The sequence below is a fragment of the Falco naumanni genome, chromosome W (assembly GCF_017639655.2).
Source record: "Falco naumanni isolate bFalNau1 chromosome W, bFalNau1.pat, whole genome shotgun sequence".
Taxonomy (NCBI): domain Eukaryota; kingdom Metazoa; phylum Chordata; class Aves; order Falconiformes; family Falconidae; genus Falco; species Falco naumanni.
Genome location: NC_054079.1, coordinates 9841344 through 9867669, shown reverse-complemented (window position 1 = coordinate 9867669; position 26326 = coordinate 9841344). Strand labels below are relative to the sequence as shown.

Below are 26326 nucleotides of genomic sequence, written 5' to 3'. Positions count from 1 at the left end.
TGTAGAGATATATAGCATTGTAACTGCATGAATGATTTCTGCCCTGAGCCTGGTGGAGCATACAGCTGCGGTTTGTGTCCGGGCTCAGAGATGTAAATAGGGGCTTCTCTGTTATGGTAAAGTGTTTCTCTTTGCATAAAAAAGAGAGGGAATGAAGGGAATGACCCCAGAGGTATGTTCAGAGAAGGCATGCTATGTTTTGAACTTTTTGACTGAACCAGTTCTTGTTTGGTGTGCCCTTCCACCTATGTATAATGTTAATCCAAAAGAAGATGATATTGTTTACACTTTGAGTGTCGATAATTGTCTTTTTGTAGATGCTAATGTAGTAGGAGGCTATGATGGGAACGTATTGCAGTGGTTCTTCTCTTATCCGGAGTAACAGCAGGGAAAGCATTAGAGTTAAATCACCTTGTTTGGTAGGCAGTTAAGAATGTGAGTCAAAATTGCCACTGCTTTTTGTTGTTGTTTCAGGGACATGGCTGTGAGGATTTTGATGGTATGCGCTGCGTGGATTTTAGGCGCCCCATTGCAGCAACATGTTATCAAAATCTGAGAAAATGTCAGCCTTTTTGGCATCCATTCACTCAATTGGCAGTATTGTTTGCTATTACCTTGGTTACTGTCATGTTTGCAAGGGCCCTGCAGAACATGGCAAACCTGGTACTAGCTGTTCAAAAACAAAAGGGAAATTGTAAAATTGTACGGAACAAAGACAGTGGGTTATTTTGACATTGATAATACGTCTTAGTTGGTTTTTTATTTGTTCTATTACTTATACCTTGTTTTTACTCGTTCGGTTTCAAAGGTTCTTTTTGTGCAACAGGAAGGGGGAGATGCAGGAGTGGTCTGCAAACTGGGACCATGCCCGGCAATCAGTTAGCTGAGGGGAATGTGCTCGAGCTTGTCTAGACAACAATTAACATGATGAGGCATGTTTGCAGAGCACAGGGGGGTGGGAGACGGGTGGCGCCAAGGAAAGGTAACACCTTGTTGTTAATTGACGGCAGTTAACCACCAATCAGGGATTGCCTAGTATGCAAGGCTTTGCTTCAAGAACCAATCTGTTTAAAACGCGCAGCTTCTGAAAGTGTCTATAAAACCTCGTGCTTCTGTACAATAAATTGACATTTGCTTGCATCAAGCTGTGTCCCGTCTCTTCATTCGCCGCATCAGGTGAGTAACAGGTGCTACAACAGCACACAAAGAATAACTGGTGATTGAGAAAAATATTATGACAAGTAGGAAAAGCAGTTTGACATACAGGCAAAAACTTTGACAGATACAAATCTCTGAGATTAGCTGTTTTTGCTGACAGTGATGCAAATACATTGAGATTCTCATGTACCCACAGGTTTTTAAGGCAAAGCTCTTTGTAGACTATATTACAGTTGTACTTAGGTTTACAATAATATGCTTGATATTCTATATGCTGCTTGGCCAATACAAAGTATTATTTTATATGGTTTACTGAGTGATTTCAAACATTGTTTGCTACAGCATTAACCAGGCAATTGATAGCTAGACTTTCATTGCAGAAATGCTGTTTGTTCTTAATCGCATCTTGGTGGAAGTCAACCATTATTCCTTTCTATTATAGGAGAACAGAAAAACAAAGAAATTGCTCATGCTTGTTCTCCTATTTGAATTAGTAACACTAGTCTCACTTGTTGATCACATTCCTTCAAACCCTGTTCAATGTAGCTATAACTGAGCAAAGCATTGCTGTTTTTGGCAATGACAGTAAAAATTAAAATCTGTTAGACTCTCTTTCCTTGAAGTATCATAGAATATCTCGAGTTGGAAGGGACCCATAAGGATCATCAATTCCAACTCCCTGCTCCTTGCAGGACTACCTAACACTAAAACATATGACTAAGAGCTCCTTGAATTCTGACAGGCCTGGTGCTGTGACCGCTTCCCTGGGGAGCCTGTTCCAGTGATCAGCCATCCTCTTAGTGAAGAACCTCTTCCTAATGTCCAGTCTGAACTTCCCCTGATGCAGCTTCATATCATTTCCACATGACCTATCTCTGGTCACCAGAGAGAGGAGATCAGCACCTCCCCCTCCTCTGCCCCCCTTAAGGAAGTTGTGGACTGCAATGAGGTCACCCCTCAGGCTTCTCCAAGCTGAACAAGCCAAGTGACCTCAGCTGCTCCTCATAAGTCTTGCCCTAGAGACCTTTCACCATCTTGGTCGCCCTCCTCTGGACTCTCTCTAATACTTGGATGTCCTTCTTATATTGAGGTGCTCAAAACTGCATGCAGTATTTGAGGTGGGACCGCACCAGTGCAGTGCAGAGTGGGACAATCGCCTCCCTTGACCGGCTAGCTCTGCTGCGCTTGATGCACCCCAGGACCCGGTTGGCCCTTTTGACTGCCAGGGGACACTGTTGACTCATATTCAACTTGCCATCAACCCAAACCCCCAGATCTCTTTCCGTGGGGCTGCTCTCCAGCCTCTCATTCCCCAGTTTGTATGTACAACCAGGATTACCCCTTCCCAGGTGGAGAATCTTGCACTTGCTCTGGTTAAGTTTTATATGCTTGGTGATTGCCCAGTGAATAAGTGAACTCAGTTCAGGAAAGCACCTTTTATTCTCACAGAATCACAGAATTCCTGAGGATGGAAGTGACCTCTGGAGATCACCCAGTCCAACCCCATCCTGCTCAAAACAAGGTCAACTAGAGCAGGTTACTCTGGACCACAACCAGTCAGGTTTTGAATATCTAATATCCAATATTCCTGTATTTTAGTTTGTGCCCATTGCATCTTGCCCTGTCATTGGACACCACTGAGAAGAGTCTGGCTGTCTTGTTTATACTCTTCCATCTGGTACTTATTCACATTGATAAGAAGAGCTGGGGAGCTCAGCACTGGACACAGCATTCAAGATGTGGCCTCACCAGTGCTGAGTAGAGGGCAAGGATCACCCATCCTCAATGTGCTGATGATGCTCTTGCTAATGGAGCCCAGGGGGCTGTTGGCCTTCTTTGCAACAAGGATTCCCAGGTCCTTTTCTGCCAGCTGGCTTTCTAGCCAGTTGGCCTCCAGCATGTACTGGTGTATGGAGTTATTCCTGCCCAGGTACAGGACTTTTCATTTTCCTTTGCTCAACAAGATGAGATGCCTGTCAGCCCATTTCTCCAGTCTTTTGAGGTCCCTCTGAATGACAGCACGTACACTCTGATGTATCAGCCACTTTTCTGAATTCTGTATCATCTGCAAACCTGCTGAGGTTGCACTCTGCCCCATTGTCCAGATCATTAATAAAGATATAATAGTATTGGACCCATATTGACCCTGGGGTACAGCACTATTGACCAATGGATTTTGTGCCACTGATCCCGACCCTTTGAGCAGGGCAGTTCAGCCAGCTTCCATTGCACCTTATTGACCACTTATCTAGTCCGCATCTCATCAGTTTCTCTAGGAGGATGTTATGGGACACAGTCATAAAAGCCTTGCTAAAGTCAAGATAAATATTATCAGCTGTTCTCTCCTCATTCATGGAGTCAGTCATTTTATTGTAGAAGGCTATCAGGTTGGTCAGGCATGATTTTCTCTTCATAAATCCATGCTCATAACTCCCATTCACCTTCTTGTCCTTAATATGTTTGAAAAAGGCTTCCAGGAGGATTTACTCTGTCACTTTCCCAGGGACTGAGGTGAGGATGACTGGCCTGTAGTTTTCCAGATGCTCCTTCTTGCCCATCTGGAATCTAGGGGTGACATTCACCTCCCTCAAACACCACAACCTTTCAAAGATAATTAATGGTGGTCTCACAGTGACATTGTTCCTCAACACTCGTAGGAACATCCCATCAGATCCCATGGACTTGTGTATGTCCAATTTGTTTCAATATTCCCTAACCTGATTCTCCTCTGTCAAAGGTACATCTTCCTTGCTCCAGACTTTCCCACTGGTCTCAGGGGCTTGCAATTTCCAGAAGCAAGTATTACCCGTAAAGACTGAGATGAAGAAGTACTCTAGCCGTTTCCATATACTTAATCACCAGGACCCCTGCCCTATTCAGCAGCATGCTTTCCCTTGTCTTCCTTCTGCTGCTGCTATGTAAGTAGAAGGCCGTCTTGTTGCTATTCAACTCTAGATGGGCTTTAGCTTTCCTAACCCTGTCTTTGTACACTCAGATAGTGTCTTTGTATTCCTTCTGGGTGATCTGACCCTGCTTCTATCTCATGTATGTTTCTTTATTATGTTTTACTTCTGTCAGGAGCTCCTTGTTTACTTCTACAAGCCTCCTACCATCTAGGCTTGACTTCCTGCACATCAGAAAGGACTGTTCCTGAGCTTGGAGGAGGTGATCCTTAAAGAACCCCCAGCTCTCTTGGGCCCTTCTTTTTATAACTATCTCCTATGGGATTCTTCCAAGCCAGTCCATGAGCAAGCAAAGGTCTGCTCCTCTGAACTCCAGGCTTGTGATCTTGCTATTTGCTTTGTTCCCTCCTCTCAGGACTCAAACTCCACCATCTAATGGTCATTGTATTTAGGCTGCATAGCTTTAAGTGCCCCAGGAGTAGTTGAATCTGAAGTTAAATTTTAACCTTTTGTAAATTGCTCAGTACTTGGAACTATTTGATTTTATATCAAATATATGTGGTCTGTGGATAACATTATTTTGGAAGTCTTTAAGGCTCCGTTTAAAGAAGGCTTTCTAATGTTTCTGTCTTTATCTTACCTCATTTGATTTCCATTCCCTAAGCATGGAAGTACAGTAAATGCTATACTGAAGTCCACCTCTAACAGACTACCCACTGTCTACTTTCTTGTAAAGAAAAAGACTTTTCTCCTGATTATTTAAAACACATTTTACTGTAATGTCCTTATGAATTGCAAATATTTTCTACTGCTACTTGCAATCAACATTTCCCAGTAAAGCCTTTTTAAACTTTGTGGAAAGACCAGGAAATACAATCTTAGACAAAAGGTTAATAGTTGCTTTGTTTAAAGACTTTACCTTTTTACACATAGGAAACACGGAATTTAAGTTTCATGATTTCTGTAAGGGTAATGTATTGCTGTTGTTTTTTCAGAAGCTAAAAGGAAGAGGGAATGATGCAGATTTAGGGGAAGATTATTTTTTATACACAGGAAAAACTCAGCTGATTAATGAAAAAAAAGTATGTTGTTGTAAGGGCAAGCAAATGCTTCATATTCTGAGATTTGTCCTATACCTCTAAAAAACCTCCATTTTTTTGTTTTCAGAAAAGATTGCTTATTTGTCCTCATGAACAGTCATATTGTTGATGCATGGATGGTTTATCATTTATCATTTGCCTTCACAGTATCTGAAAACTGCTCACCAGGGGAACCCTATGAATTGCAAAGTCCCACTCAGTGTAATTTCTGGAGCAACTTTGAAGGAAAGGAAAAGAAGAAAGGGAATGTACATGTTTTGACTATGCAATGGTTGTTGATAAATCAGTTCTCTTCGAAGCATAGTTTGCACCTGTTTTTACACATTAAGAATAGGAATTGTTAGGTAATAACTTTCCTCTTCCAGGAAAGGTGTTAATGCATATTTTTGAGAATTTAATGCAATGATTCTTGAGAACCCCATCAAATCTGGATAACTCTGCAATTGCAAAGGGCTTTCAGAAATCATGGTTAGAGTTCCAGTTTAGAGTTGTTTAATAACAATCCAGTTACTAAAACTATAAAAACAGGTGAGCAAAACTGAAAAGAAGCCCCTACATGTATTAATCCAGCACATAGATCACAGCTAAAGTTTTTTCTTGGCTTACAGCATCCTGGAAGAAGATGTTAAGGCATGTCTGTTGAAACAGAGCAAGGTCTTATAAAGATTAGTCAGGATTAATTTGGTACAATGCTCTGGGTGATGCTCTGTTTGTGTTAGTAAAGGAATGTACTCTGAATAATAAGAAAAGGTTCCACTGACTATGTTAAGGAATGTACCACTGAGGATGTTAAAGTAAAGGAATGTACTCTGAATAATTAGAAAAGATAAGGTGGGCACCTAAAGGAGATAAGGAGACCATGAGTCATGAAATCATTGAACAAAGAAAGTTGAAAGGTTTACTCCACCTAGATCCCACCCATTATGAACAGAATGTTGAATGTTGAAATCAAATTAATATGTATGTAAAGATGTTGTAACCTCTCATGAAAACTGTATAAATTACCTGACTTTTCACTGAAAACTTCGGAGATAGTTTGTCCGGTGTGAATCGGCTAGCTCCCCAATGTTGCACGAAATAAATACCTTTGCTGCTTAAAGACAAAATTAATCTCTGAGCAGTTACTCTGTGCCGTTTTGGCATCACTTTTACCACTGATTAGAGAGAAGATGATGTTAGGGCACTGCTTGTACATTGATTATCCTCCTGCATGTCTACCCATTTTATTTAACTTTTTTTTCCTCAATATCTGTTTTTTATTACAGGAGAGGGAATGGCTCTTAAATACTTTTAAATTTTGAACAGTTTGTCTAAAACAGATTAATTGTTTGCTTCTGGCATTTTAATGGCAGCCTGTGTGAACCAAAGCTATTGGTATTGTTTCTTTTTTTTCTCTTGCTGTTCTGAAATCCAAATTCTTTTTTTCATATTATTTTCCAAGCTAATTTTGTCCTGTGGTAGGGACTGACAAATATAAAGTTTAAACAGTGTTTTGCTTCTGTTTTGTCTTTGGGAAGGAGACCAGTAGCTCAGAATTTCATATTTACTATTAAAGGCTTTACCTGAGGTGGGGTATCCCAGTCAGTTCTGACAGCACAGAATTTTTCTATTTGTGAATTTTAGAGCTCATTTTTCTGGTACCCTCCACTGAGAGATGCAAGGAGAAAGGACATGAATGTTCAAAGCAGTAATAGCTTCTACACCTCTGCTAACCATCTTCAGATGAAATGTACTAGTCAAAACAAAGAAAATCTTTATGTAATGTTCCTATAGATAATCATACCAGAGTTTAATTTTGCATAATATATAACAAAAGATCTTGAATTATTCAATTAAACTTCTCTAAGCTTAAGCTCATAAAGAAGCTATCAGGATGGCTGAAAGAAAGTATTTAACTTGGATATTAAATCTTGTATTTTTGGAATCTGTATTCCACTTAGAAAAAGCATACGAGAGTATGAGTGCACTGATTAGCATTTTGAAATAAGTACTACCGGAAACATATGCGTAGGCATTTTTAAATAAAATAAATCTCTGATAATTGCTTTGAATTACTTAAATACCTGTAACATATTAAGCATCAATAAAAGAAGCACTACCCAGGCTTATCTAAGGAGATCCTACAACAGCTGACCTACTTGCTCATCCCAGATAGCTTAAAAATACTTGAGTCCCTTCTCAGTTCAGGTTTGGGGTATGGAAGGTCTTAAAAGCTAAAATATACATGTCTGAAAACTGAAGTCCTTCAGTGCCAAGATACACAGTTCTTTACCATCTAAGCAAGACTGCAGTTAGATCCTTAATACTCCCACATGCATAGTGCTCAGTCTCATTTTCTCCAGGCATTTTAAATTTTAAATAACTGTATCTCCAGGTAAACTCAATTTAAATGGTATAGATTCCCAGTCAAGTGATAACAAAACCATTAACAACCTATTCCATTATGCTCACACCACTGCATCCAACTGGGGAATAAGCCAGGCCAACCAGAGCAGCAATATATGTTCCTTAGCTGCCTCCCAAGATGGGTACCAGAAGACCAGCCACCTCAAGGGTGGCTGGAATAAGTGTTAGTCTATTACCATCCATCCAAAATTGTTTTAACCCACTCAGTTGTTCAAGTACTTCAGGCTGTAAACATAAATTTTAATCTCTCAGAGTAACAAATTCAATACAACACCAGCACAATTCTTTGACTGCTATGATGTTCATCACAATGCCATACCTTGAGTGTGTCTTCATGGTTGACAATTGTTTTCGTGTTCTGCAAGGTTTTAACAAGTGCAGTCATCTGTGAATTTGCAGTGCTGTGCTTAGCTTCTGGCTCAGTAGGCTTCTGCACAGAGCTTCCTGCTGAATATTGCTTTCTCTCATCTGCTCTGTTCTTTATTGCAGCAATTTCTGAAGTCTACATGATTAAGAACATTAGTAGAAAAAACATCCTGAAAGGTTTTCAGTAACATGATAGTTAGAGTTAACATATATTTTGGGAAACTATGGAATGGAAAATCTGAGCTTTGAAATGATAAAGTATGAAATGCACCAGGTAGAGAGAGATGTCTGCAGATTACTGAGGTACAGTCCCTACCCTTTGACAATCAGTTTGACTCTCCTCCTTATTGGAGTCAATTTGTACCATTAAATTTCCAGTTAAATAAAAAATGGCCAAGAATATCTACAATGAGACATGTCAGCACCAAACAGTAGTCCTATCATGCTACATCAACCTGTTAGTGACTCCTGTGCCAACTTGCTACAATTACCTTGCCAACTTATAGTGCAAAACCTTCAGTCATGAGGGCAGCGGCAAGATCCTTAGAGATTATCCTGATTTTTATTGTAAAGTCTGGCAGATAAAGGAGGATCAGAGGGTGACAAAGATGCCATCCTCCAGAAAATGAAGAAGCCAGCTTCTTAACACATCCATAGTTTGTATTTGCCTGAGAATCAAGTCACTTTCCTTGTTCTTAGTGTCAGAGGAAAATTGTTACTGCAAAACAGACATTTATTACAGGGTTCTTCAGATGGTGAAGAGGTAAGTTCTGTTCTTTGACATGCTTTCCTGCTAAAGCATCATTGCTGAGAAAGAAGAGAAATAAAAGGAATCAATGACACTCTAGATCTTTGGAAGTTCTTGCAAAGTCAGAAGAGAATAACCTTTACCCCCACATCTTTTACAGAAACTGTCTGGCCTTCTCGTTTTGACTCCCTGGCAGTATCTTCAGTAGATTCTTCATCCTTTAGTCTATGTACAATTGTCTGGACTGTTTTAACCATATTCTTCAGTTCATCAGGATATGGAGTTGGATATCTCTTTAGGTTTCCTTCCTGTGTAACAAAAAGCAATAATGTTGTGAATTTAATTAAATGCTATAATCAAAACATCAGTTTTAAAACAGACAATGATTTAGGACAAAACACTGAGCAGAGCAATCAAGTATTTCCATTTCACTGTTTGGTCTATCTGGATTAACTCAGACTTCAGTCTATAAAACCCAGCAAGATTACAAATCACTGTTATTTTTTTTTTAATTTGTCCATTAATTGCAAGCTGGAAGAATTATTACAGCTGTAATTAACTTAAAGAAAATTAAAGATTAATCATTGTTTCCCCACAGCACCATCAGTCTAATAGTCTTCTAGTTATGCCCTACATTGTCTTACATCAGCTGAGACTTTTCCCCTTGTGCTTCACTTTAAACAATGGGCATGTCTGTCAGAAAGTATTTCATCCTGTTAGATACTCTTAAACTAACAGCTGAAGACTTGATTTCTTCAGCAGAGTGAAATCCACAGCCAGAGTAAGGAAAAGGATGGGAACCGGGGGTAGAAGGAGAAGAGGGAGCAAAGCCCCAAGTATTAAAAATAAATTCAATACTAACCCGAGGTGGTGCCTCTCTCTCATCTTTGTCTTCATCACACTCAAATGCCACCTGAGCACGCTGTTTCCTCTGTTCCTCCCACAGAGATGGATTGAAACTTTCATTATCAGATATGAACATAACTAAATAATAATAAAAAAAGATTCTTGTAAGAACAGGATACATTATACTTTATTTTTCCTGGATGGAACTGATGTGTTTTTGTATGTATTCTTAAAAGATAAGAGACTAGCAGCACCATAAATTGATGACTAGCTGCACTGCTACTGCTTTATGAACTTGACTGTATTTTCATAACAGTAAAATCCCTTTTTGTAAAGTAAAAAAATAATTCATACACACAGCTGTAAACTAGTCTGAACACTCCCAGTTGCAGATTTTCAGCAGAACTCTGATGCAAAGTATTTTTATTCATATATATACACATATGAAAATATGTATTTTATATTAAAAAAGTAAATTATACTTTTATATATAGCCTGACTTCAGTGACGTGGTCTCATTAAGTATGTATAAAAGCATTCACCTGATTTCACTTCATGAAAAATAAAAAAAAAGAATAAATTACTAATCTTGAAAAAAACAAAAGCACCTAAAACTTAATGTAAACACATGATTTTGCAGAAGTTATATAAATGACAGGACTGTTACAAAGTATTACTTGCTTAATTTTACAAAAGGAAAAAAACAAACAAAAAAATCTTTTAGTTACTCACTGTCTCTTATTCTAGCATGTCTCCATGCCTTGTGTTACATTACTCAGGTTCTACTCTAGCATGCCAAGTAGTCTAATAAATCTGTCACCACCACCCCAGCAAATCTATATACCTCACTAGCAATGCCAAGACTGTTCATATTAATTATATCTGAAATAGAAAAATCCTTAATTATAGGGCTCACCAAGTGCATTGGAATATTTGTTACACTGTGTTTATTGGGTAAACTTACAGTTTTAACACATCTGAAAAATATTCTAATAGACTTCAATATCGCTGAAAGTTCCTGGCACAATAATAATAAAAAAACTTTTAAAAGAATTTTAAATTTTAAAAAGGTTATATATTAAATTTTAAACCTTCTGTTTGGAATGACTGCCTCAGAGGGAGGTATTTTGTCAACTTAAGCCAAACAAGCAGCCCTTTCCTCATCTACAGAAAGAAACCTTGCCACTGGAGTAAAATAAAATTCAAATTGAGAGAACACTTTCAGGAACTATCTTCAGCTTCACTGACAATCTCCAAATGATTTTATAATTCTCACATTCTATCAGAAGTATTGCACATGTGTTATCTGCATTAGAAGGTGCTAAAAGTGATGTACTATTTTCTGGTTTTGCAGATATTTTTTATTACTCTGTATACTAGACATTTGTGCCATGTAACAGAAAATGTTGCCACTTGTCAATTTTCAGTTATTCCCACTGATACCTGTCCTCCCATTTCTGTTAAAGCAGCACAAGCTTTTTCCATTTGCCTGCGGAAAGTGGAGAAATATAGAGACTTTACTCTCTTTCCCTACCTCCTGATGGGGTTACTCATTTTCCTAAATATTTCACAAGTGTACAGAAATTAAGACCTCACCAGAGAGTCATGTTCTGGGCCTAACCTTTTATAAAACAGTTTGAACTACATGTGAGCAAAATGCATTTTTTCTGGACTGATTTTTTTTCTTTTAAAATAAAACACAGAATGCTATGTACTTTTAAAAAAATACATATTCGGTAATAGATGAAACATTTTGTCTAACATTTTTTTTTAAATAGTCAGTCTGAAGCAGACACCTGGCAAGGAGAATTTCAACCCAATCCATTAAGCTTTGCTGGAATGAAACGGTGTCACACTGGGAAGTGGCAGCCATCAAAGGATGTTATTCCACCAGTCCATTCCTCACCTCATTCCCCATACATGCACACTTCCAATTGGAACAGTTTCACCCAGAATTTACTAATATGTGGATCACATTTTTAAGCTACTGTTCTCATTCTTCAGATATAACTCGTCATCACTTACAAGTTTACTTCAAACTTGTATCTAAGTATTATCTAGTGAAAATTACGTTAGCTGGACTGTCTTTCCATTATTATTTTCAAAAGTGACCATTCTGACAGGGTATTTCAGAAATTCTTACCATCCTCAGTCCTTGGTTGCTGGGGGAACATGTAATTAGTAAGCACTGTTTTCTGTGTGTCAGGGTCAGCTTCTTTTTGAAGAGGGATAAGTGGTTTAGACTAAGCAGCAAATGAAAGAAGGGTATGTTATGAGAATATATATGTGTAAAAAGTAAACATGATCTACATATCACAGAGCATGCCTGTCCCATTACTTTGCAGATTGCTCTGCCTTGCATTAAATCATTTCACCTCTGAATAGTTTTCACAAAATGAAATTATTAACATGTCTGTCTGTGACAACTGGCTTTGACTGAGAACTGAAACTCAGTAACAGCTTTAAGAGAAGAGCAAACACTAGATATTCTAAGAGTAACCCAGTTTCTTGTTAGGACTTATTACTATCCCAAAGGAGGCTGATGTAGAATACACAAATATATTTAGCCATTTAAAGCTGTAGACAATCATATATAGAGAAAAAATTTGTAATCAATTTTTTACAATGACACCAGATTGATTATCCCCCATCCCTTACAAAAAAGGGCAGGGGATTCTTGAAATTACCGTGTTGGTAAAAGTGCTTTCATTATACTACACCTGAGGCTAGTGGGTTTCTGGCAGCCCCGTATACCTTAATGCATTCAGGAAACTGGAATAGTACAGAAGGCTATGTACACAGGAAAAATACAAGCCACAAGTGCACAAGTTTCTTCTCAATAGCTTGAAACTTGGAGAGTCACAGAGTTCAAAGGTGGGACAAGAAACCCAGCACAAAAAGGCATGCTAAGTTTCCTCAATGGTATATCTGTGGAAGAAACAGCATGCTACACATTCAAGTACTAGCTTATCAAGCATTACCTTTCCTGTGTAAACAAGTCTGAATTAAGATAAAACAAAACCCAAAAAAATCCAACATCAGTTAAATTGCATTTCTTAATGGCACAGAACTTTGCCAGAAATATGCAAGTCTCCAAAGTCAGGTAGGCTCAGTGTTGTTTGTTTCAGGAGAACTGACACAGCAATAATGTCAAGGAAGTACTGATGTATATACACAGTACTACATCTTATTAAATAATAATTATTATTTAATTAAATAAATTAATTATTTAATAATATGCATTATTAAATAATAACAGATGGCTCCGTTCTTGTCAATTCCATTAAGAATAAGGTCAACATCATTAATTTTTAAAAACTTAACCTGATTGTCTGATAGCCACATAGCAGTAAGCTGTTGCAGTTTTGTAAAGGTGAATGGCAAATTCTTCAGTCTGTAAATCATAGCAAGAAGAGTTTATGTAAGTACACTTATCATTAAATACTGTTAAGAAAAAATGCTGCATTAGCCTGTAAAATGTTTAAAGACATTTACAGACATAGTTAAATAAACTATTGACAGTTGAAAGTTAACAGCTTTTATTATAGATTCAAAGCTATACTCAGAAAAAAACCCCAAACCACATTTCTGATCAGTTTAGCAAGCAGATTAAAAAAAATGAAACTTGAAGACACTGACAGTGACTTAAATACAATTTTGAAGACAATCATTGTCATTATGTGTATATTAACTATCCAACTTAAAATCAAAACTATTTTCATACTTGAATCTGAATCCTCAGCATTTTTATCTTTCAATACACATGCACTCCAATTAAGAAAAAAGTGCTACACCTGAAAAAAGTGCCGTTTTCCCCCAAGAAACATATATAAGAATGGAGTTGCCCTGAGAAATGAAAGCAGTGGCATTAATGGATAATCAGGCTATAGATGGAGTACAGAGAAGCTGGATTGGCAAAACAGGATGGAGAGTTCAGACTTATCTCTCCCAATACATTGAAATTCTACAAATTGGCAATTCCCAAAAGAGAAATGTTTTGTCAGTTTTTAATTACTAGCTCTAATAAAACACAACTCTTTTTTCCCCCTTCTCCAGCATACTCAAGTGTTTTACATACAGTATACCATGATATTGTTTTGTGTCTTCTAAATGCAATACAGGAAGCTATATATTTTTAAGTAAGAATCAAAGTTTTTTATGAAAATAACCAATCAAATTCCCTAAAAAATACATGCTAACAATCATCAATGTTTTGAAGCTGTACTTCAATGCATGTGCTTAAGTAATTAAAATGAATACAGCTTAATACTATGGAACAGCAAGATCTAGAATACAACAATAATATATTAAATACATGCATCTCAGCTTCTAAGCTGTGGGTGAGATAAGGAAGATAGCACAATATACCTCTACTTACATTTTGGGGATAGACATCAGTTACAATACACTATATGCAATGATATTGCATTTTACACAACTTCTATTTGAATTAATGTATTCACAAACCTATTGTCACTCAGATTGATGACTTTTAATTTCTGCATATCACCCACTTCTTCAGGGAGAAATTCAAGCTTATTAGAATGTAGAAACAACACTGTTAAATGCTTCCAGTTTCCAATCTGAAAAAAAAAGAAAAAGAAAAAAAAAAAAGAATTCATCTTCACAACTCTACACAAATTTTTACTGTTTTAAAACAACTAGTATTACTGATATTTTTACTTGTAAAGCACAATTTTGATTTATTTTTACATATTAAATCTTCTTTTAGTTTCAATACACTAGCAACAAATTTCTACTTTTGCTTAAAAAAAATTCAGAATTTAATTAAAGTTTGTATATTTGTATACCCTTGCTTTTAAAAACACACATACAGAAAATCTACTGAAGAATGAATTATTAATTTATCCAAAAGTTTTACAGACTATATAGTTTAAGATACATCAAAATGTTAGTTTTGTAACTGAATACATACCTCTGATGGCAGCTGTGTTAAAAAGTTATGATCTGCAGCAAATGTCCTTATGTTAGAAAGTTGCCCAACAGACGAAGGCAATGTTTCAATCTCATTGAAACTACAGTCCAGTTCCTCTAATGATAGTAACCTGAAGAAAGAAAAATAAAAAATTACTCCTCTATACAGGTTAATTCATCCAACATTAATTTAATACTTTAAGTTTAAATGAGGTTAATACCACTATCAATTACAAATCTCAAATTAAATACAAAATAAAACTCTGAAACCCAAGGGAATTCAAATCCATGAGAAATCCTTTACTAATTGCCTAAATTCTGTTTGGGTTTTGGGTGGGTTTTTTTCGTTTGTTGGTTGGTGAGATTGCTTTTTGGTTTTAAAATCTCCTTCACACTATCCTCATAAGAGAGTTTTCAGCAAAATCAGGGGGGTCAGCAACATCAAATGTTTGTGTACTACATGAAAATGCGCTAGGGCAAGGAACTGAAAACATTCAGAGTGGGACAGATCATAGCCAAACAGTTGAGTGCAGTTTCTGAACAATAAAAGAATGCAAATAGTTAGACAGTGAACCTAAGACTTTGGCAGTGAAGAAGTATTTTGTAAATTCTGACAACAAAACGCAACCTACATTCATTATAATAGGAGAACAGAAATTGGAACAAATGCCCCTTATTTGCATAGCACTTAATTCTGAATCAATTATTTTTGCTGTCATTTGTGTGTTTCAAATTAAGTTGCTGAACACCAAATTAAACATTAAAAAATCCTGGTGATTAACAGGTGAAAATTCTCTTTATAATATAAAAAAGATAAATGTATGTGTTAAGATTCACTTTTTACAAGCTTTTTGATATCGGTTCAATCATTTGCAATATTTACCACAGCTATGTTACTGCCAAAACCCCCAGTCAGACAGCTGACTGCCTATTTAAACATCTTTTCTTTCACATTCAATTTTTCTATTATAAATTGGTGGCTGCATTAATGAGTGAGGAACATAGTGATATCACATGATTAATAAAACTGAATGCATTGTTAGTAGATTGACTTTAAGACAATTAGAGTGAATAAGTTGTTAAGGGTTAATTCAGGTTACAAGCATTTTGTATGTCCTGCTAATCGCTTCTTAAAGCACCAGCAAAACCTTGTTTAGAAAAGGAACTTCACAAAGGAAACACTCCCACAAGATAGATGAGCTGATAGGAAGCTCATCATAAGCAAGGAGCTCAGCAAAACTAGGGGAAAAGTAATTCCGGCAGGGGGAGATCCAAAAAGAAGCTGAGATTGAGCATGCAGACAAATTAACATAGGAAATTAGAGAATTGCTTAACAAATAGGAAATGGAGTACTAAGTAATGAAGGAGTTGTGTAACTTGTACCCAATGAAAGCTGATGTCTTTGTTTGTTGAAATGTATAAGTAGTGTAAAATTTTGACAATCAGGGAGCTAGGCATTTGTGGGTTACCACCTAGCTCCCTACTTTGCACAAACTAGAATAAAGAATTAAGGAATACCTCGACTTGGTGTGCAAATTGACACTGCGCACCGGGTAATGAACCCGCCTATGGGAAAACAATAGGTCTTTTGCTATTAAATAATACATAAAGAACATAAACGCTGTGAAATAGAAGGAAGATACAAAAGCACTTGCTTTCAATTTTAAGACGTTAATATATAGAAAAAATTAAATTAAGTAGGTGTAAATACATTCAAAGGATAAGCCTCTATTACAGAAAAGTGTGCAGAAAGACAACGCAACCTTTTATTCAGGTGAAATACCTACCCTCCTATGGAGTCTGGCAAAGAAATTAATTGGTTTTCATCAATTTTAAGTGTTGTTACCTTCTTCAGGGAACCTGTAGTAAAATGAACAAGTAAATCAAAACAGGCACTTGTGTTCATTACATTTAGCTTCAATTTTAAATTAAGGGGGAAAAAAACCTACGGGCAAGGAACCACATCTTCTGCATTCCCTGGCATGCCTATGGTGCTATATATCTACTAAGGAAATAAGCAGACAAGCTTACAGAACTTATTTGCCAGCTTACCATGGGCCAGCCATGGGTGGTGGTGGGATTTTTTTACTCTCTTACAGTCAACAATTTCTCACCCATTTACAAACTACTGTATGAAGTCAAGAATGCTCCAAAACAAATATAAATGTTATTATTCAGCTACACATTACAGCTTTATCTAAAACAGAAACTTTAAATCAGGGGTCCTCAAACTACTGCCCGTGGCCCGGATACGGCCCCCCAGGGTCCTCAATCCGGCCCCCTGGTATTTACAGAACCCCCTCCCCCCCCCCCCCCCCCCCCCCCCCCCCGCCGGGGGGGGGGGGGGGGGGGGGAACCAAGCAGCCGCAGATGACCTCCTGCCACTTCATCCGCGCACCGGCCCCCTGGTTAAAACGTTTGAGGACCCCTGACTTAAATCAATTGAAACTTCGATCTAAAATGCCATTTGTCTATTTTCAAGCATCCTGTGTTGAAATTATAAGCTTTTAAGAACATGAATTAACTGAAAATACAAACCAATAGACTTTGGCAGTTGCTGAAGTGAATTACTGGATAACAGTAGGTCTTGTAGGCTTCCACAACCTGAAATACCTTCTTCAACTACTTCAATGTTGTTTTTAGAAACATCCAAGTAGGTCAGTTGTTTCAAAGTTCCTATGAACTAAAAGCAAGAGAAAATAATGCATTCTAGGAAATAACAAGTTGAAAACAAAAAAAGCCAGGAGATTTGACAACAAACTGTCTCTCAAGTGTAATGTCACAGGAAAAGAGAAAGCCTATTTATAGTGCTAAAATACAATGTTATGCAAAATATCCAAACTTTGTAATGAAATATTTTGTACAGATACACACAGTTGATGTTTTTACACACACACAGATACACCACAGTTATTCTACAGGTGTCTCTAAAGTCAGTCTGCTGTAAATTCAACTGTTTGATCAGTTATCGTGAATCAAGTGACTGAAGCTTTAGAAGAAACTTCAGAGATGTAACACAGTGTAACATAAAGATATAATTAAGGCTCCAGTAAAGTCTTTTAATGCTTATTTTTGCCTTTTGTGTAAAACTGCATCCTACTTAACCTCAAAACCAACAATAATGAATCCTTAATTATACTAAACTGAAAAAACCAAGTCAAAATATATGCTTGTATTACATTTCCATATGAACCAAGAATAAGCCTAAAGATTTGTGCACACTACTAAAATCTTCACAGGGAAGATGCAGTCACTTTCACAAATACAGTTTTACTTTTACTGTAGGGTAGAAAGGTTTAATATATCCACTCAACTCTTCTTCAAAGAAGAATTAGCTGAAATGAGGAGACAATAGAGAAGACTACTGATCATGCAAGAAACCCTCACATCAAAAGATTGCTAGTGATTTTAAGTCTGAAAGCTGACTGGCTGCTTCCCAAATACTAGTTTACTCAATCATAAACACAGTTTCACAAGTGCTGCGGTAACAGGTCATCCTGGACCTCATGTAATGGAGATGTCAGGAAAACCTGGTATAGTCAACAAAACATTTTCTCAGGAATGGCTATACTCCATGTGTACACTGGCAAAAAATTCTTTACGGTCGTTGCTTGTTTTACAGCCGTGACCGGTAAAAATTCACACAACATATTTATCCTGTAAATTCCTGCTTGCTGTCTAACACAAAATAATCCCTTTTTGGAAGGACCAGTCAACCCTAAATTTCATCCAAGATTTGATGTAGGACTTTTCCTAAATTGGAACATAATCTTTAGATGAGAGGATTATAACTTTCAATTAAAGAAAAGCTGTGTACTCATCTACCGTGCTCAGTGACAATTTCTAAATAGACTAGTCAAGCATTTAAGTGGCATTTAGCATTTTGGCTTTAAGTAACATTAAAATTATACAGCAACTTTAACATATATGATAGTTGACAAAGCAAATACCACTGTAAATTAAAATACTAAATGTTTAACACAGTAAAAAGATTTACCCCTGGAATAAGTGTTAGTCTATTACCATCCATCCAAAATTCCTTTAACCCACTCAGTTGTTCAAGTACTTCAGGCTGTAAAGGAAACAATTTTTAAAAACTTCATACAAAAATAGTGAAAGGCAAAAACAACTTCAATGATTCATCTATTGTAACTTTAAGTAATGTCTTATAGCTGTTATATATATTGCTTCATTGGGTCATCAAATAAAACCCAGACAATTCACTTTAAAAAATGTAAATACATACTAGATATACAAAAATCTTTTAAGAACTTGATTACAGCACTAAGTAGTCCTTACAGAAAGTGTTATTTGTACCCTACTGGTGGCACACAGAGGCTTGACTGTTATACAGCAGGTCAGTATGTTCCACTATACTTTATTTCAATTCCTTTATACAGGAAAGTACCTCTACAGCAGAGGGATGTTAAGTGATTATAAATGGAAGATGTATTTGTCTGACATCATGAATAGGAAACAAGCTGATCCATGTTGAGGGAAAAATCTGAGCACCTCAACTGTAAATACTATTTTAAATAATATTCAAACTTATAATTAATATAGTTTCCTTTGGATCTAAATGGTTTGTACACACTAATAAAAGTAGGTTATGCACAGCTTATACAAAACTTGAAACATTAAATACATGATGACCAATAAGTGTTTAGAATTTATTATGTTAAATGATTATGTTTATAATAATTCAAACACATATTACCATTAACTTTTTACCAGTAATGCAGCCACACTATACCACAGTGTTTTATTTTCAAATTGAGGAAGAACACATACTCATATCTATAAGAATATGCACGTCATTTTTATAACAGGCTCTATAAAGTAGTGTAAGATATACATAATATTTGCTCAGTAGCAAAACTCTTAAAGCTGATTTTTACATTTTCATATTTATAAAAAATAGATTAAAGGATACAGAGATTTATAAAAGATACAAAGCCCTGTTACTTAGGCAAAACTCACCACTTCTGTGAATTCATTACTTCCTAAATCCAGTCTCTCCAGCTGAGTCAGTCTGGACATGGTTCTGCACAGCAAGGGGATTAACAAAGAATTAGATTTAAGAAAATGCCAATTACATCCAATCTTTCTGTACTCATACAAATATATTAATTTTATCAGTATCAAATACCGATGCCGTTCTGTTACTGATGTTGAAAGGACAGGGTTAAAGTTACAAAGTGAGCAATCATGCAAGACTCTGGAATGAACCTAACCTTGAAGAACATCACAGAAAGCCCCAAGATAAGAAAGGCTGCAAAATCCTGCTTTGTAGTTACTGACTTAGATACATGTGCATGAATTTGGAACAGAGCTCAGATAAGAGTGAACCCTAACTAATCTTAGGTAATTATAATACTAAAATACACCCCCCTTTGTGAATAATGAGCATGCTAATTGGGGGACCTCCCTAAATGCTTTAATCACAAAGTTAAATGCATAAACATGAAAATGTATAATTATGGGTGGTAAAAGAAATTGTTATTCACCGGTCAGTTGTATCTTGCTACTATAAGTATAAAGATTAATCGGAAAGAGGGTGTGCTGGCTGTGTTAGATGCCTGGCACCCAATTCTGCAGAACTGATATAAAAGCAAGTATCTGTGTGTTGATTGGATTTTTTCACACTGGGTGAAGAACCCTCATTTTGGGACAACGTTACCGGACTGATATCTAAATAAGGTCAAATTTTCACACACTGTTCAACCAGGCACATGTTAATGAACACGGTGACTGCAAGCTATGCTGACGCGGCTTGGGCATTGCCAGGAATAACCGCGGCAGAGTTAACCGGCCCTAGGGAGCGCTAGCGATCAGCATGTGGTGTGGCAGTTTGCACCGGAGGGCCCTGCACCCTGCTTGTAGGCACAACCCAGGAAAGTGCTCTACGTTTATGCCATAATGGTGGCCACTTGCCTCAGAGTTAAAGCCAGTGTTTCTACAGAGAAAGCCCCTGAGATGTCTGATGCTTCTACCCAGATGGAACTGATAAGGAAGGAGACTTCAGTACAGGAGATAGGTTGCCATGAGTAACCAGACCCTTATCCTGGAGAAAAGGTAAGTACCTGCACCTAAGGTGTGCACAGGTTGATGATCTGTTGTGTCAGGTGGCTGAGTTGCAAAAAACAGTTAAAAGGCTATGCAGTATTAGAGGGACTGAGACAGGAATAGATAGGTAGTTTTAGGACTATGCTTCTGTAACGGACACCACAGAGCATGAGGCACCTTGGACCCTAGTGACCCACAAAAGCAGGACTCTGCTTCAGTCTTCATCCTCTTGCATCACAACCAGAAACAGATATGAAGCTTTAACAGCTATAGACACCCATGAGCAAGGTCTGCATGGAGAAACTACACACAACAAGGTTACTGCAAAAAGAAACACCAAGTGCTTGTAGTGGGTGACTCTGTTAAGGGGCACTGAGGCACCCATCTGCCAGCCTGACAGGGAGTTGTGTGAGGTACAAAGCCTTGCAGGAGCTAAGATCCAAGATGTTGCCAAGAGGGAGCCACAACTTCTCAAGAGCATGGAGTACTATCCACTGCTACTCTTTCACGTGGGCACAAATGACACTGCAAGCCAGAACCTGGGCAGAACCAAGGAAGATTATAAAGCCCTGGCGGTGCAAGTGAAAAATTCTGGTGCACAGAGTATTTTTCTTCTATTTTACCAGTAGGAGGAAAGGGTGCAGCCAGAAATAGAGGTATAATGTACATCAGCTTCTGGCTTCATGATTGGTGCCATTTTGAGGGGTTTGGTTTCTATGACAAGAGGACATTCTTTGACTATAGCCCATTAGGGAGGGATGGAATCCATCTGTGTAGAAGACACAATGGAATCTTTAGCAACTGGTTGTCCAGCTTGGTGAGGTGGACTTTAAGCTGAAGGACTTGTGTGTGTGTGTACAAAGTGGCAATGCTCACACCACTGCATCCAACTGGGGAATAAGCCAGGCCAACCAGAGCAGCGATATATGTTCCTTAGCTGCCTCCCAAGATGGGTACCAGAAGACCAGCCACCTCAAGGGTGTGTGTGTGGCTATGGTGGATCCACTTGCACCCCTCCTGGGAAACCTGCACACTCAATTACCTCTCTGAAATGCCTGTACACCAATGAATGCAGCATGGGGAATAAACAGGGAGAATTAGAGATCTGTGTGCAGCCGCAGGGCCATGATCTCGCTGCAGTTACAGAGGCATGGTGGGATAGCTTGCATGACTGGAATGCTGTCATGGATGCCTATGTACTTTTCAGGAAAGACAGGCCAGCAAGGCGAGGTGGTGGAGTTGCTCTTTATGTGAGGGAGCAACTGGAATGTATCGAGCTCTGCCTAGGGGTGGATGCAGAACGAGTTGAGAGCTTATAGGTAAAGATTAAGGGGCAGGCCAACATGGGTGACACTGTTGTGGATGTTTGCTACAGGCCACCTGATCAGGAAGAGGAAGTCGATGAGGCCTTCTACAGACAATTGGAGGTAGCCTCACAATCACAGGCCCTGGTTCTCGTGGCGGACTTCAACCACCCTGATAGCTGCCGGCAAGACAACACAGCTGGGCACACACAGTCCATGAGGTTCCTGCAGAGCACTGATAACTTTTTGACGCAGGTGGTGGAGGAGGAACCAAGAAAGCAAGGTGTGCTCCTGGACCTTGTACTCACAAACAAAGGAGGACTGGTTGGGGATGTGAAGGTTAGGGGCGGCCTTGGCTCTAGTGACCATGAGATGGTAGAGTTCAGGATCCTGCGTAGAGGAAGCAGGGCAATAAGTAGGACTGCAACCCTGGACTTCAGGAGAGCTAACTTTGGCCTCTTCAAGGACCTACTTGAAGGAATCCCATGGGTTAGGGCTCTGGAAGGTGGGAGGGTCCAAGAGATCTGGCTCGTATTCAAGCATCACTTCCTCCAAGCTCAAGATAGCTGGATGTCTATGAGTAAGAAATCAAGCAAAGGGGGCAGGCGGCCTGCATGGCTGAGCAAGGAGCTTCTGGCAAAATTCAAACAGAAGAAGGAAGTTTATGGGATGTGGAAAAAGGGACAGGCCACTTGGGAGGAATGTAGGGATGTTGCCAGAACATGCAGGGAGGCAATGAGGAAGGCTAGGTCCATTTGGAATTAAATCTGGCAAGAGATACCAAGGACAACATGAAGGGCTTCTTCAAGTACATCAGCAGGAAAAGGATGACTAGGGAAAATGTGGGCCCACTGCTGAACGAGGTGGGTGCCCTGTTGACAAAGGACACAGAGAAGGCAGACTTACTGAATGCCTTCTTTGCTTCAGTCTTCACTGCCTAGGCTGGCCCTCAGGTTTCCAGGACCCTGGAGGCAAAACAGGAAGTCTGGAGAATGGAAGACTTTCCCTTGGTCGAGGAGGATCATGTTAGAGATCACTTAAGCAAACTTGACACCCACAAATCCATTTGCTTCAATGGGATGCACCCCTGAGTGCTGAGGGAACTGGCAGATGTTATTGCCAAGCCATTCTCCATCATCTTTGAAAGGTCATGGAGGACAGGGGAGGTGCCTGAGGACTGGAGGAAAGCCAATGTCACTCCAGTCTTCAAAAAGGGCAAGAAGGAGGACCCAGTCAGCCTCACCTCCATTCCTGGAAAGATGATGGAACAGCTCATCCTGGAGGTCATCTTGAAGCACGTGGAGGAAAAGAAGGTTATCAGGAGTAGTCAACATGGATTCACCAAGGGGAAATCATGCCTGTCCAACCTGATAGCCTTCTATAATGGAATGACTGGCTGGGTAGACGAGGGGAGAGTGGTGGATATTGTCTACCTTGACCTCAGCAAGGCTTCTGACACTGTCTCATAGGTAAGCTCAGGAAGTGTGGGTTAGATGAGTGGACAGTGAGGTGCATTGAGAACCGGCTGAATGGCAGAGCTCAGAGGGTTGTGATCAGTGGTGCAGAGTCCAGCTGGAGGCCTGTAGCTACTGGTGTTCCCCAGGGGTCAGTACTGGGTCCAGTCCTGTTCAACTTGTTCATCAGTGACCTGGATGGAGGGACTGAGTGTACCCTCAGCAAGTTTGCTGATGATACTAAACTGGGAGGAGTGGCTGATACACCAGAAGGTTGCGCTGTCATTCAGTGAGACCTGGACAGGCTAGAGAGTTGGGTGGAGAGGAACCTCATGAAGTTCAACAAAGGCAAGCGTAAGGTCCTGCACCTAGAGAGGAACAACCCCATGCACCAGTACAGGCTAGGGATTGACCTGCTAGAAGGCAGCTTTGTAGAGAAGGCCCTGGGAGTTCTGGTGGACAGCAAGTTGCCCATGAGCCAGCAGTGTGCCCTTGTGGCCAAGAAGGCCAATGGGATCCTGGGGTGCATTAGGAGGAGCGTGGCCAGCAGGTTGAGGAAGGTTATCCTCCACCTCTACTCTGCCCTGGTGAGGTCGCATCTGGAGTGTTGTGTCCAGTTCTGGGTTCCCCAGTTCAAGAGAGACAGGGAACTACTGGAGGAGGGTCCAGCAAAGGGCTACAAAGACGATTAGGGGAACTGGAACATCTCCCTTGTGAGGAAAAGCTGAGGGAGCTGGGCCTGTTTCGCCTGGAGAAAAGAAGACTGAGAGGGGATCTTACCAATGTCTACAAATATCTTAAGGGCAAGTGTCAAGAGGATGGGGCCAGGCTCTTTTCAGTAGTGCCAAGCAACAGGGCAAGGGTCAACGGGCACAAACTACAACATAGGAAGTTTCATCCGAATATGAGGAAAAGCTTCTTTACTTTGAGGGTGCCAGAGCACTGGAACAGGCTGCCCAGAGAGGCTGTGGTGTCTCCTTCTCTAGAGACATTCAAAACCTGCCTGGATGCAACTCTGTGCAACCTGCTCTAGGAGAACCTGCTTTAGCAGGAGGGTTGGACTAGATGATCTGCAGAGGTCCCTTCCAACCCTGACCATTCTGTGATTACAACCATTCCTGTTTAAACATAGTTAGGGGAAGTTTTCAAGGGTTTAGTCATTGGGGTAATTAAACTGCCTGTTATTGAACTTGGCTACCAAAAGAGCATTTAAATGGGAAATCTATTTTTCCTTCCATTTCTTGTGGGCAATTTTAATTTGCTGGGAGAGCATTCAGTGGATTTCTTGCCAAATCGATTAATGGAGCTAATCCTGACTTATTAAAGGTGAGCTTTTGTACCTAGACTCTTTGGTATTCCGGTTTTTACATAAATAGCCTTTTGCTTTGCAAAAGGACATGGAAACCAGTTAACAAGGTAGTCAGGCTCCGTTTGTGCATGGAGTAGTCAGATGCGCTCACAGCTGCATCTTCCCCACGTGTGATGGAGCTATCTAACCGCCTCAGTCACCCCAGCCAGGGTGCTGCGTGGGGCATCTAGGCGGTCGTATTCTCTTCCTCCGCTATGCGGGCGCCGGGGCCGCTTCTTCCCACGGACCCCCTGCTCGCAGGATTTGCGGTCTGGTCCCCTGACAGCCTGGGGCGGTAGCGTAAGCGTGAAGGGAGGCCAGGGCAGGGGGCGATCCGCGTTGGCCCCGCCCTTGTAAGGACTCCTTGGGAAAGCGGAGGGAAGACAGGTTTTTTTCCCCCTCCCCTCTTGCAGGGGGACCCTGGCGCCCGAACTCGTAGTCCCGTCTGCACGGAGCGAGGGCGCCCGCTACCCTGTGAGCCCCAGCCGGCACGGGAAGAACTGCTGCCCGCCCCGAAACACCTCCAGGGAGCAGTCGATTTCGCCGCTAGAGAGTCCACATGCTAGGTCGCTCTGGCAGGCGCCGCGCGCTCCTCTGTCGTCAGGCCCGCCTCTCCGGCTGTGTGTGGCACTGCCGCGAGTGGAGCATTTGTGCTGGCTCCGCCATGATGAACAGTGGAGGGATCGGGGTGCCGCTTGGCTTCCCCTTGGGCCCCACGTCTGTCATCCAGGTCACGAACCTGTCCTCGGCAGTGACCAGTGAGCAGATGCGGACTCTCTTTGGCTTCCTGGGAGATATCGAGGAGCTGCGCCTCTGTCCACCAGAGTGAGTAGGGTCTATGCCGGCCTCCGGAGCGATGGAGACTTGGGATGAGGAAAAGGCCTAGAGGGGTCGAGAAGATGGAGAGAAGGGAAGAGGCAGAATGCCTTATGTACCATCTTGAGTGTGGGCATCAGAGTCTCCCGCAGAGGGAGGGGGGAGTCACGTGGTGCAATCTCTTTGTATGGAGCAGGAGGGTTTGGGGAAAGGGGCTTTGCCCGGACCTAAGATGGCGGGCCCCGGTCCGGAGGAGGGGAGCAGCTACGGTATCTGCGGAGCGGTCTGTAGACGTACGGCCGGTTTTGTGTTCTTGTGGTGGTAGCTGCCGGTACTGAGTCATAGCCTAAAGGTTTGGAGAGAAGCGTGCTTATAGGCTTCCCCAGTGCAGATCTCGTTTCCCCCTTTTTCCCCTCTTTTCTGTGGCCCATGTTTCTCTTCGCCCGGAGTCATCCCAAGTGGAGGGGGGGTTGGGCGGGAGTGTCCTAGGCTCGACTCCCACCCGGCTGGCTGCTAGGCCGCGCCGCCTGGCCGATGCGTGCTGGCGGGACCAACCCTTTTTGTTCGAAGGGCTCTTTTCCCCTTTGGGAAAGGGCCGCTCGAGCCGAAGCTGCCCTGTGCTCAGAAATGTCCCCGATAAGACGTTTGCAGTAAATTAAAGTTATTAATGGATTATTACACATTAAGTTGTAGCTGTCCTCATGTTATCTGCATGCGAGGGAACCGCTCAAATGGGAGATAATATCGTTATTTTTGTGAACCTTAGTGTTCCTTCCAAGCGGATGGTGGCCAACAGAACAGGGGAGGGAAATAAATAATTTTTTCTTAATGCATCTGTTGTATTAGGAAGTGGATGACAGACGTGCCCTTTCAAAC

At 40.3% G+C, this 26326-nt stretch overlaps 2 protein-coding genes across 7 annotated transcripts in view; one reads left to right on the top strand and one right to left on the bottom strand.

Annotated features, from left to right (window-relative positions):
• Positions 1-7811: 7811 nt before the first annotated feature.
• On the bottom strand, positions 7812-19504 carry LOC121080345 (erbin-like). The gene is made up of 11 exons (XM_040578300.1): positions 19443-19504; positions 18460-18534; positions 17001-17145; positions 16250-16322; positions 14464-14593; positions 13995-14110; positions 12852-12921; positions 11671-11770; positions 9544-9665; positions 8825-8989; positions 7812-8069 (listed from the first exon to the last, which is right to left on the bottom strand). Exons 1-11 carry the CDS (start codon positions 19500-19502, stop codon positions 7830-7832), a joined length of 1296 nt encoding a protein of 431 aa, XP_040434234.1. The 5' UTR covers positions 19503-19504; the 3' UTR covers positions 7812-7829.
• A 5606-nt stretch (positions 19505-25110) lies between these two features.
• The window catches only part of LOC121080340 (splicing regulatory glutamine/lysine-rich protein 1-like), a 69687-nt gene continuing 68471 nt past the window's right edge, over positions 25111-26326 (top strand). Inside the window, exon 1 of one of the 6 annotated variants that reach the window (XM_040578276.1) lies at positions 25111-25459. In XM_040578276.1, the coding sequence (XP_040434210.1) occupies positions 25194-25459 (266 nt within the window). In that variant the 5' untranslated portion in view covers positions 25111-25193. Of the gene's footprint in view, positions 25460-25660; positions 25744-26326 lie in introns of those variants that run through there. The other 5 variants (XR_005825329.1, XM_040578275.1, XM_040578277.1 and 2 more) reach the window with 5 other exon arrangements.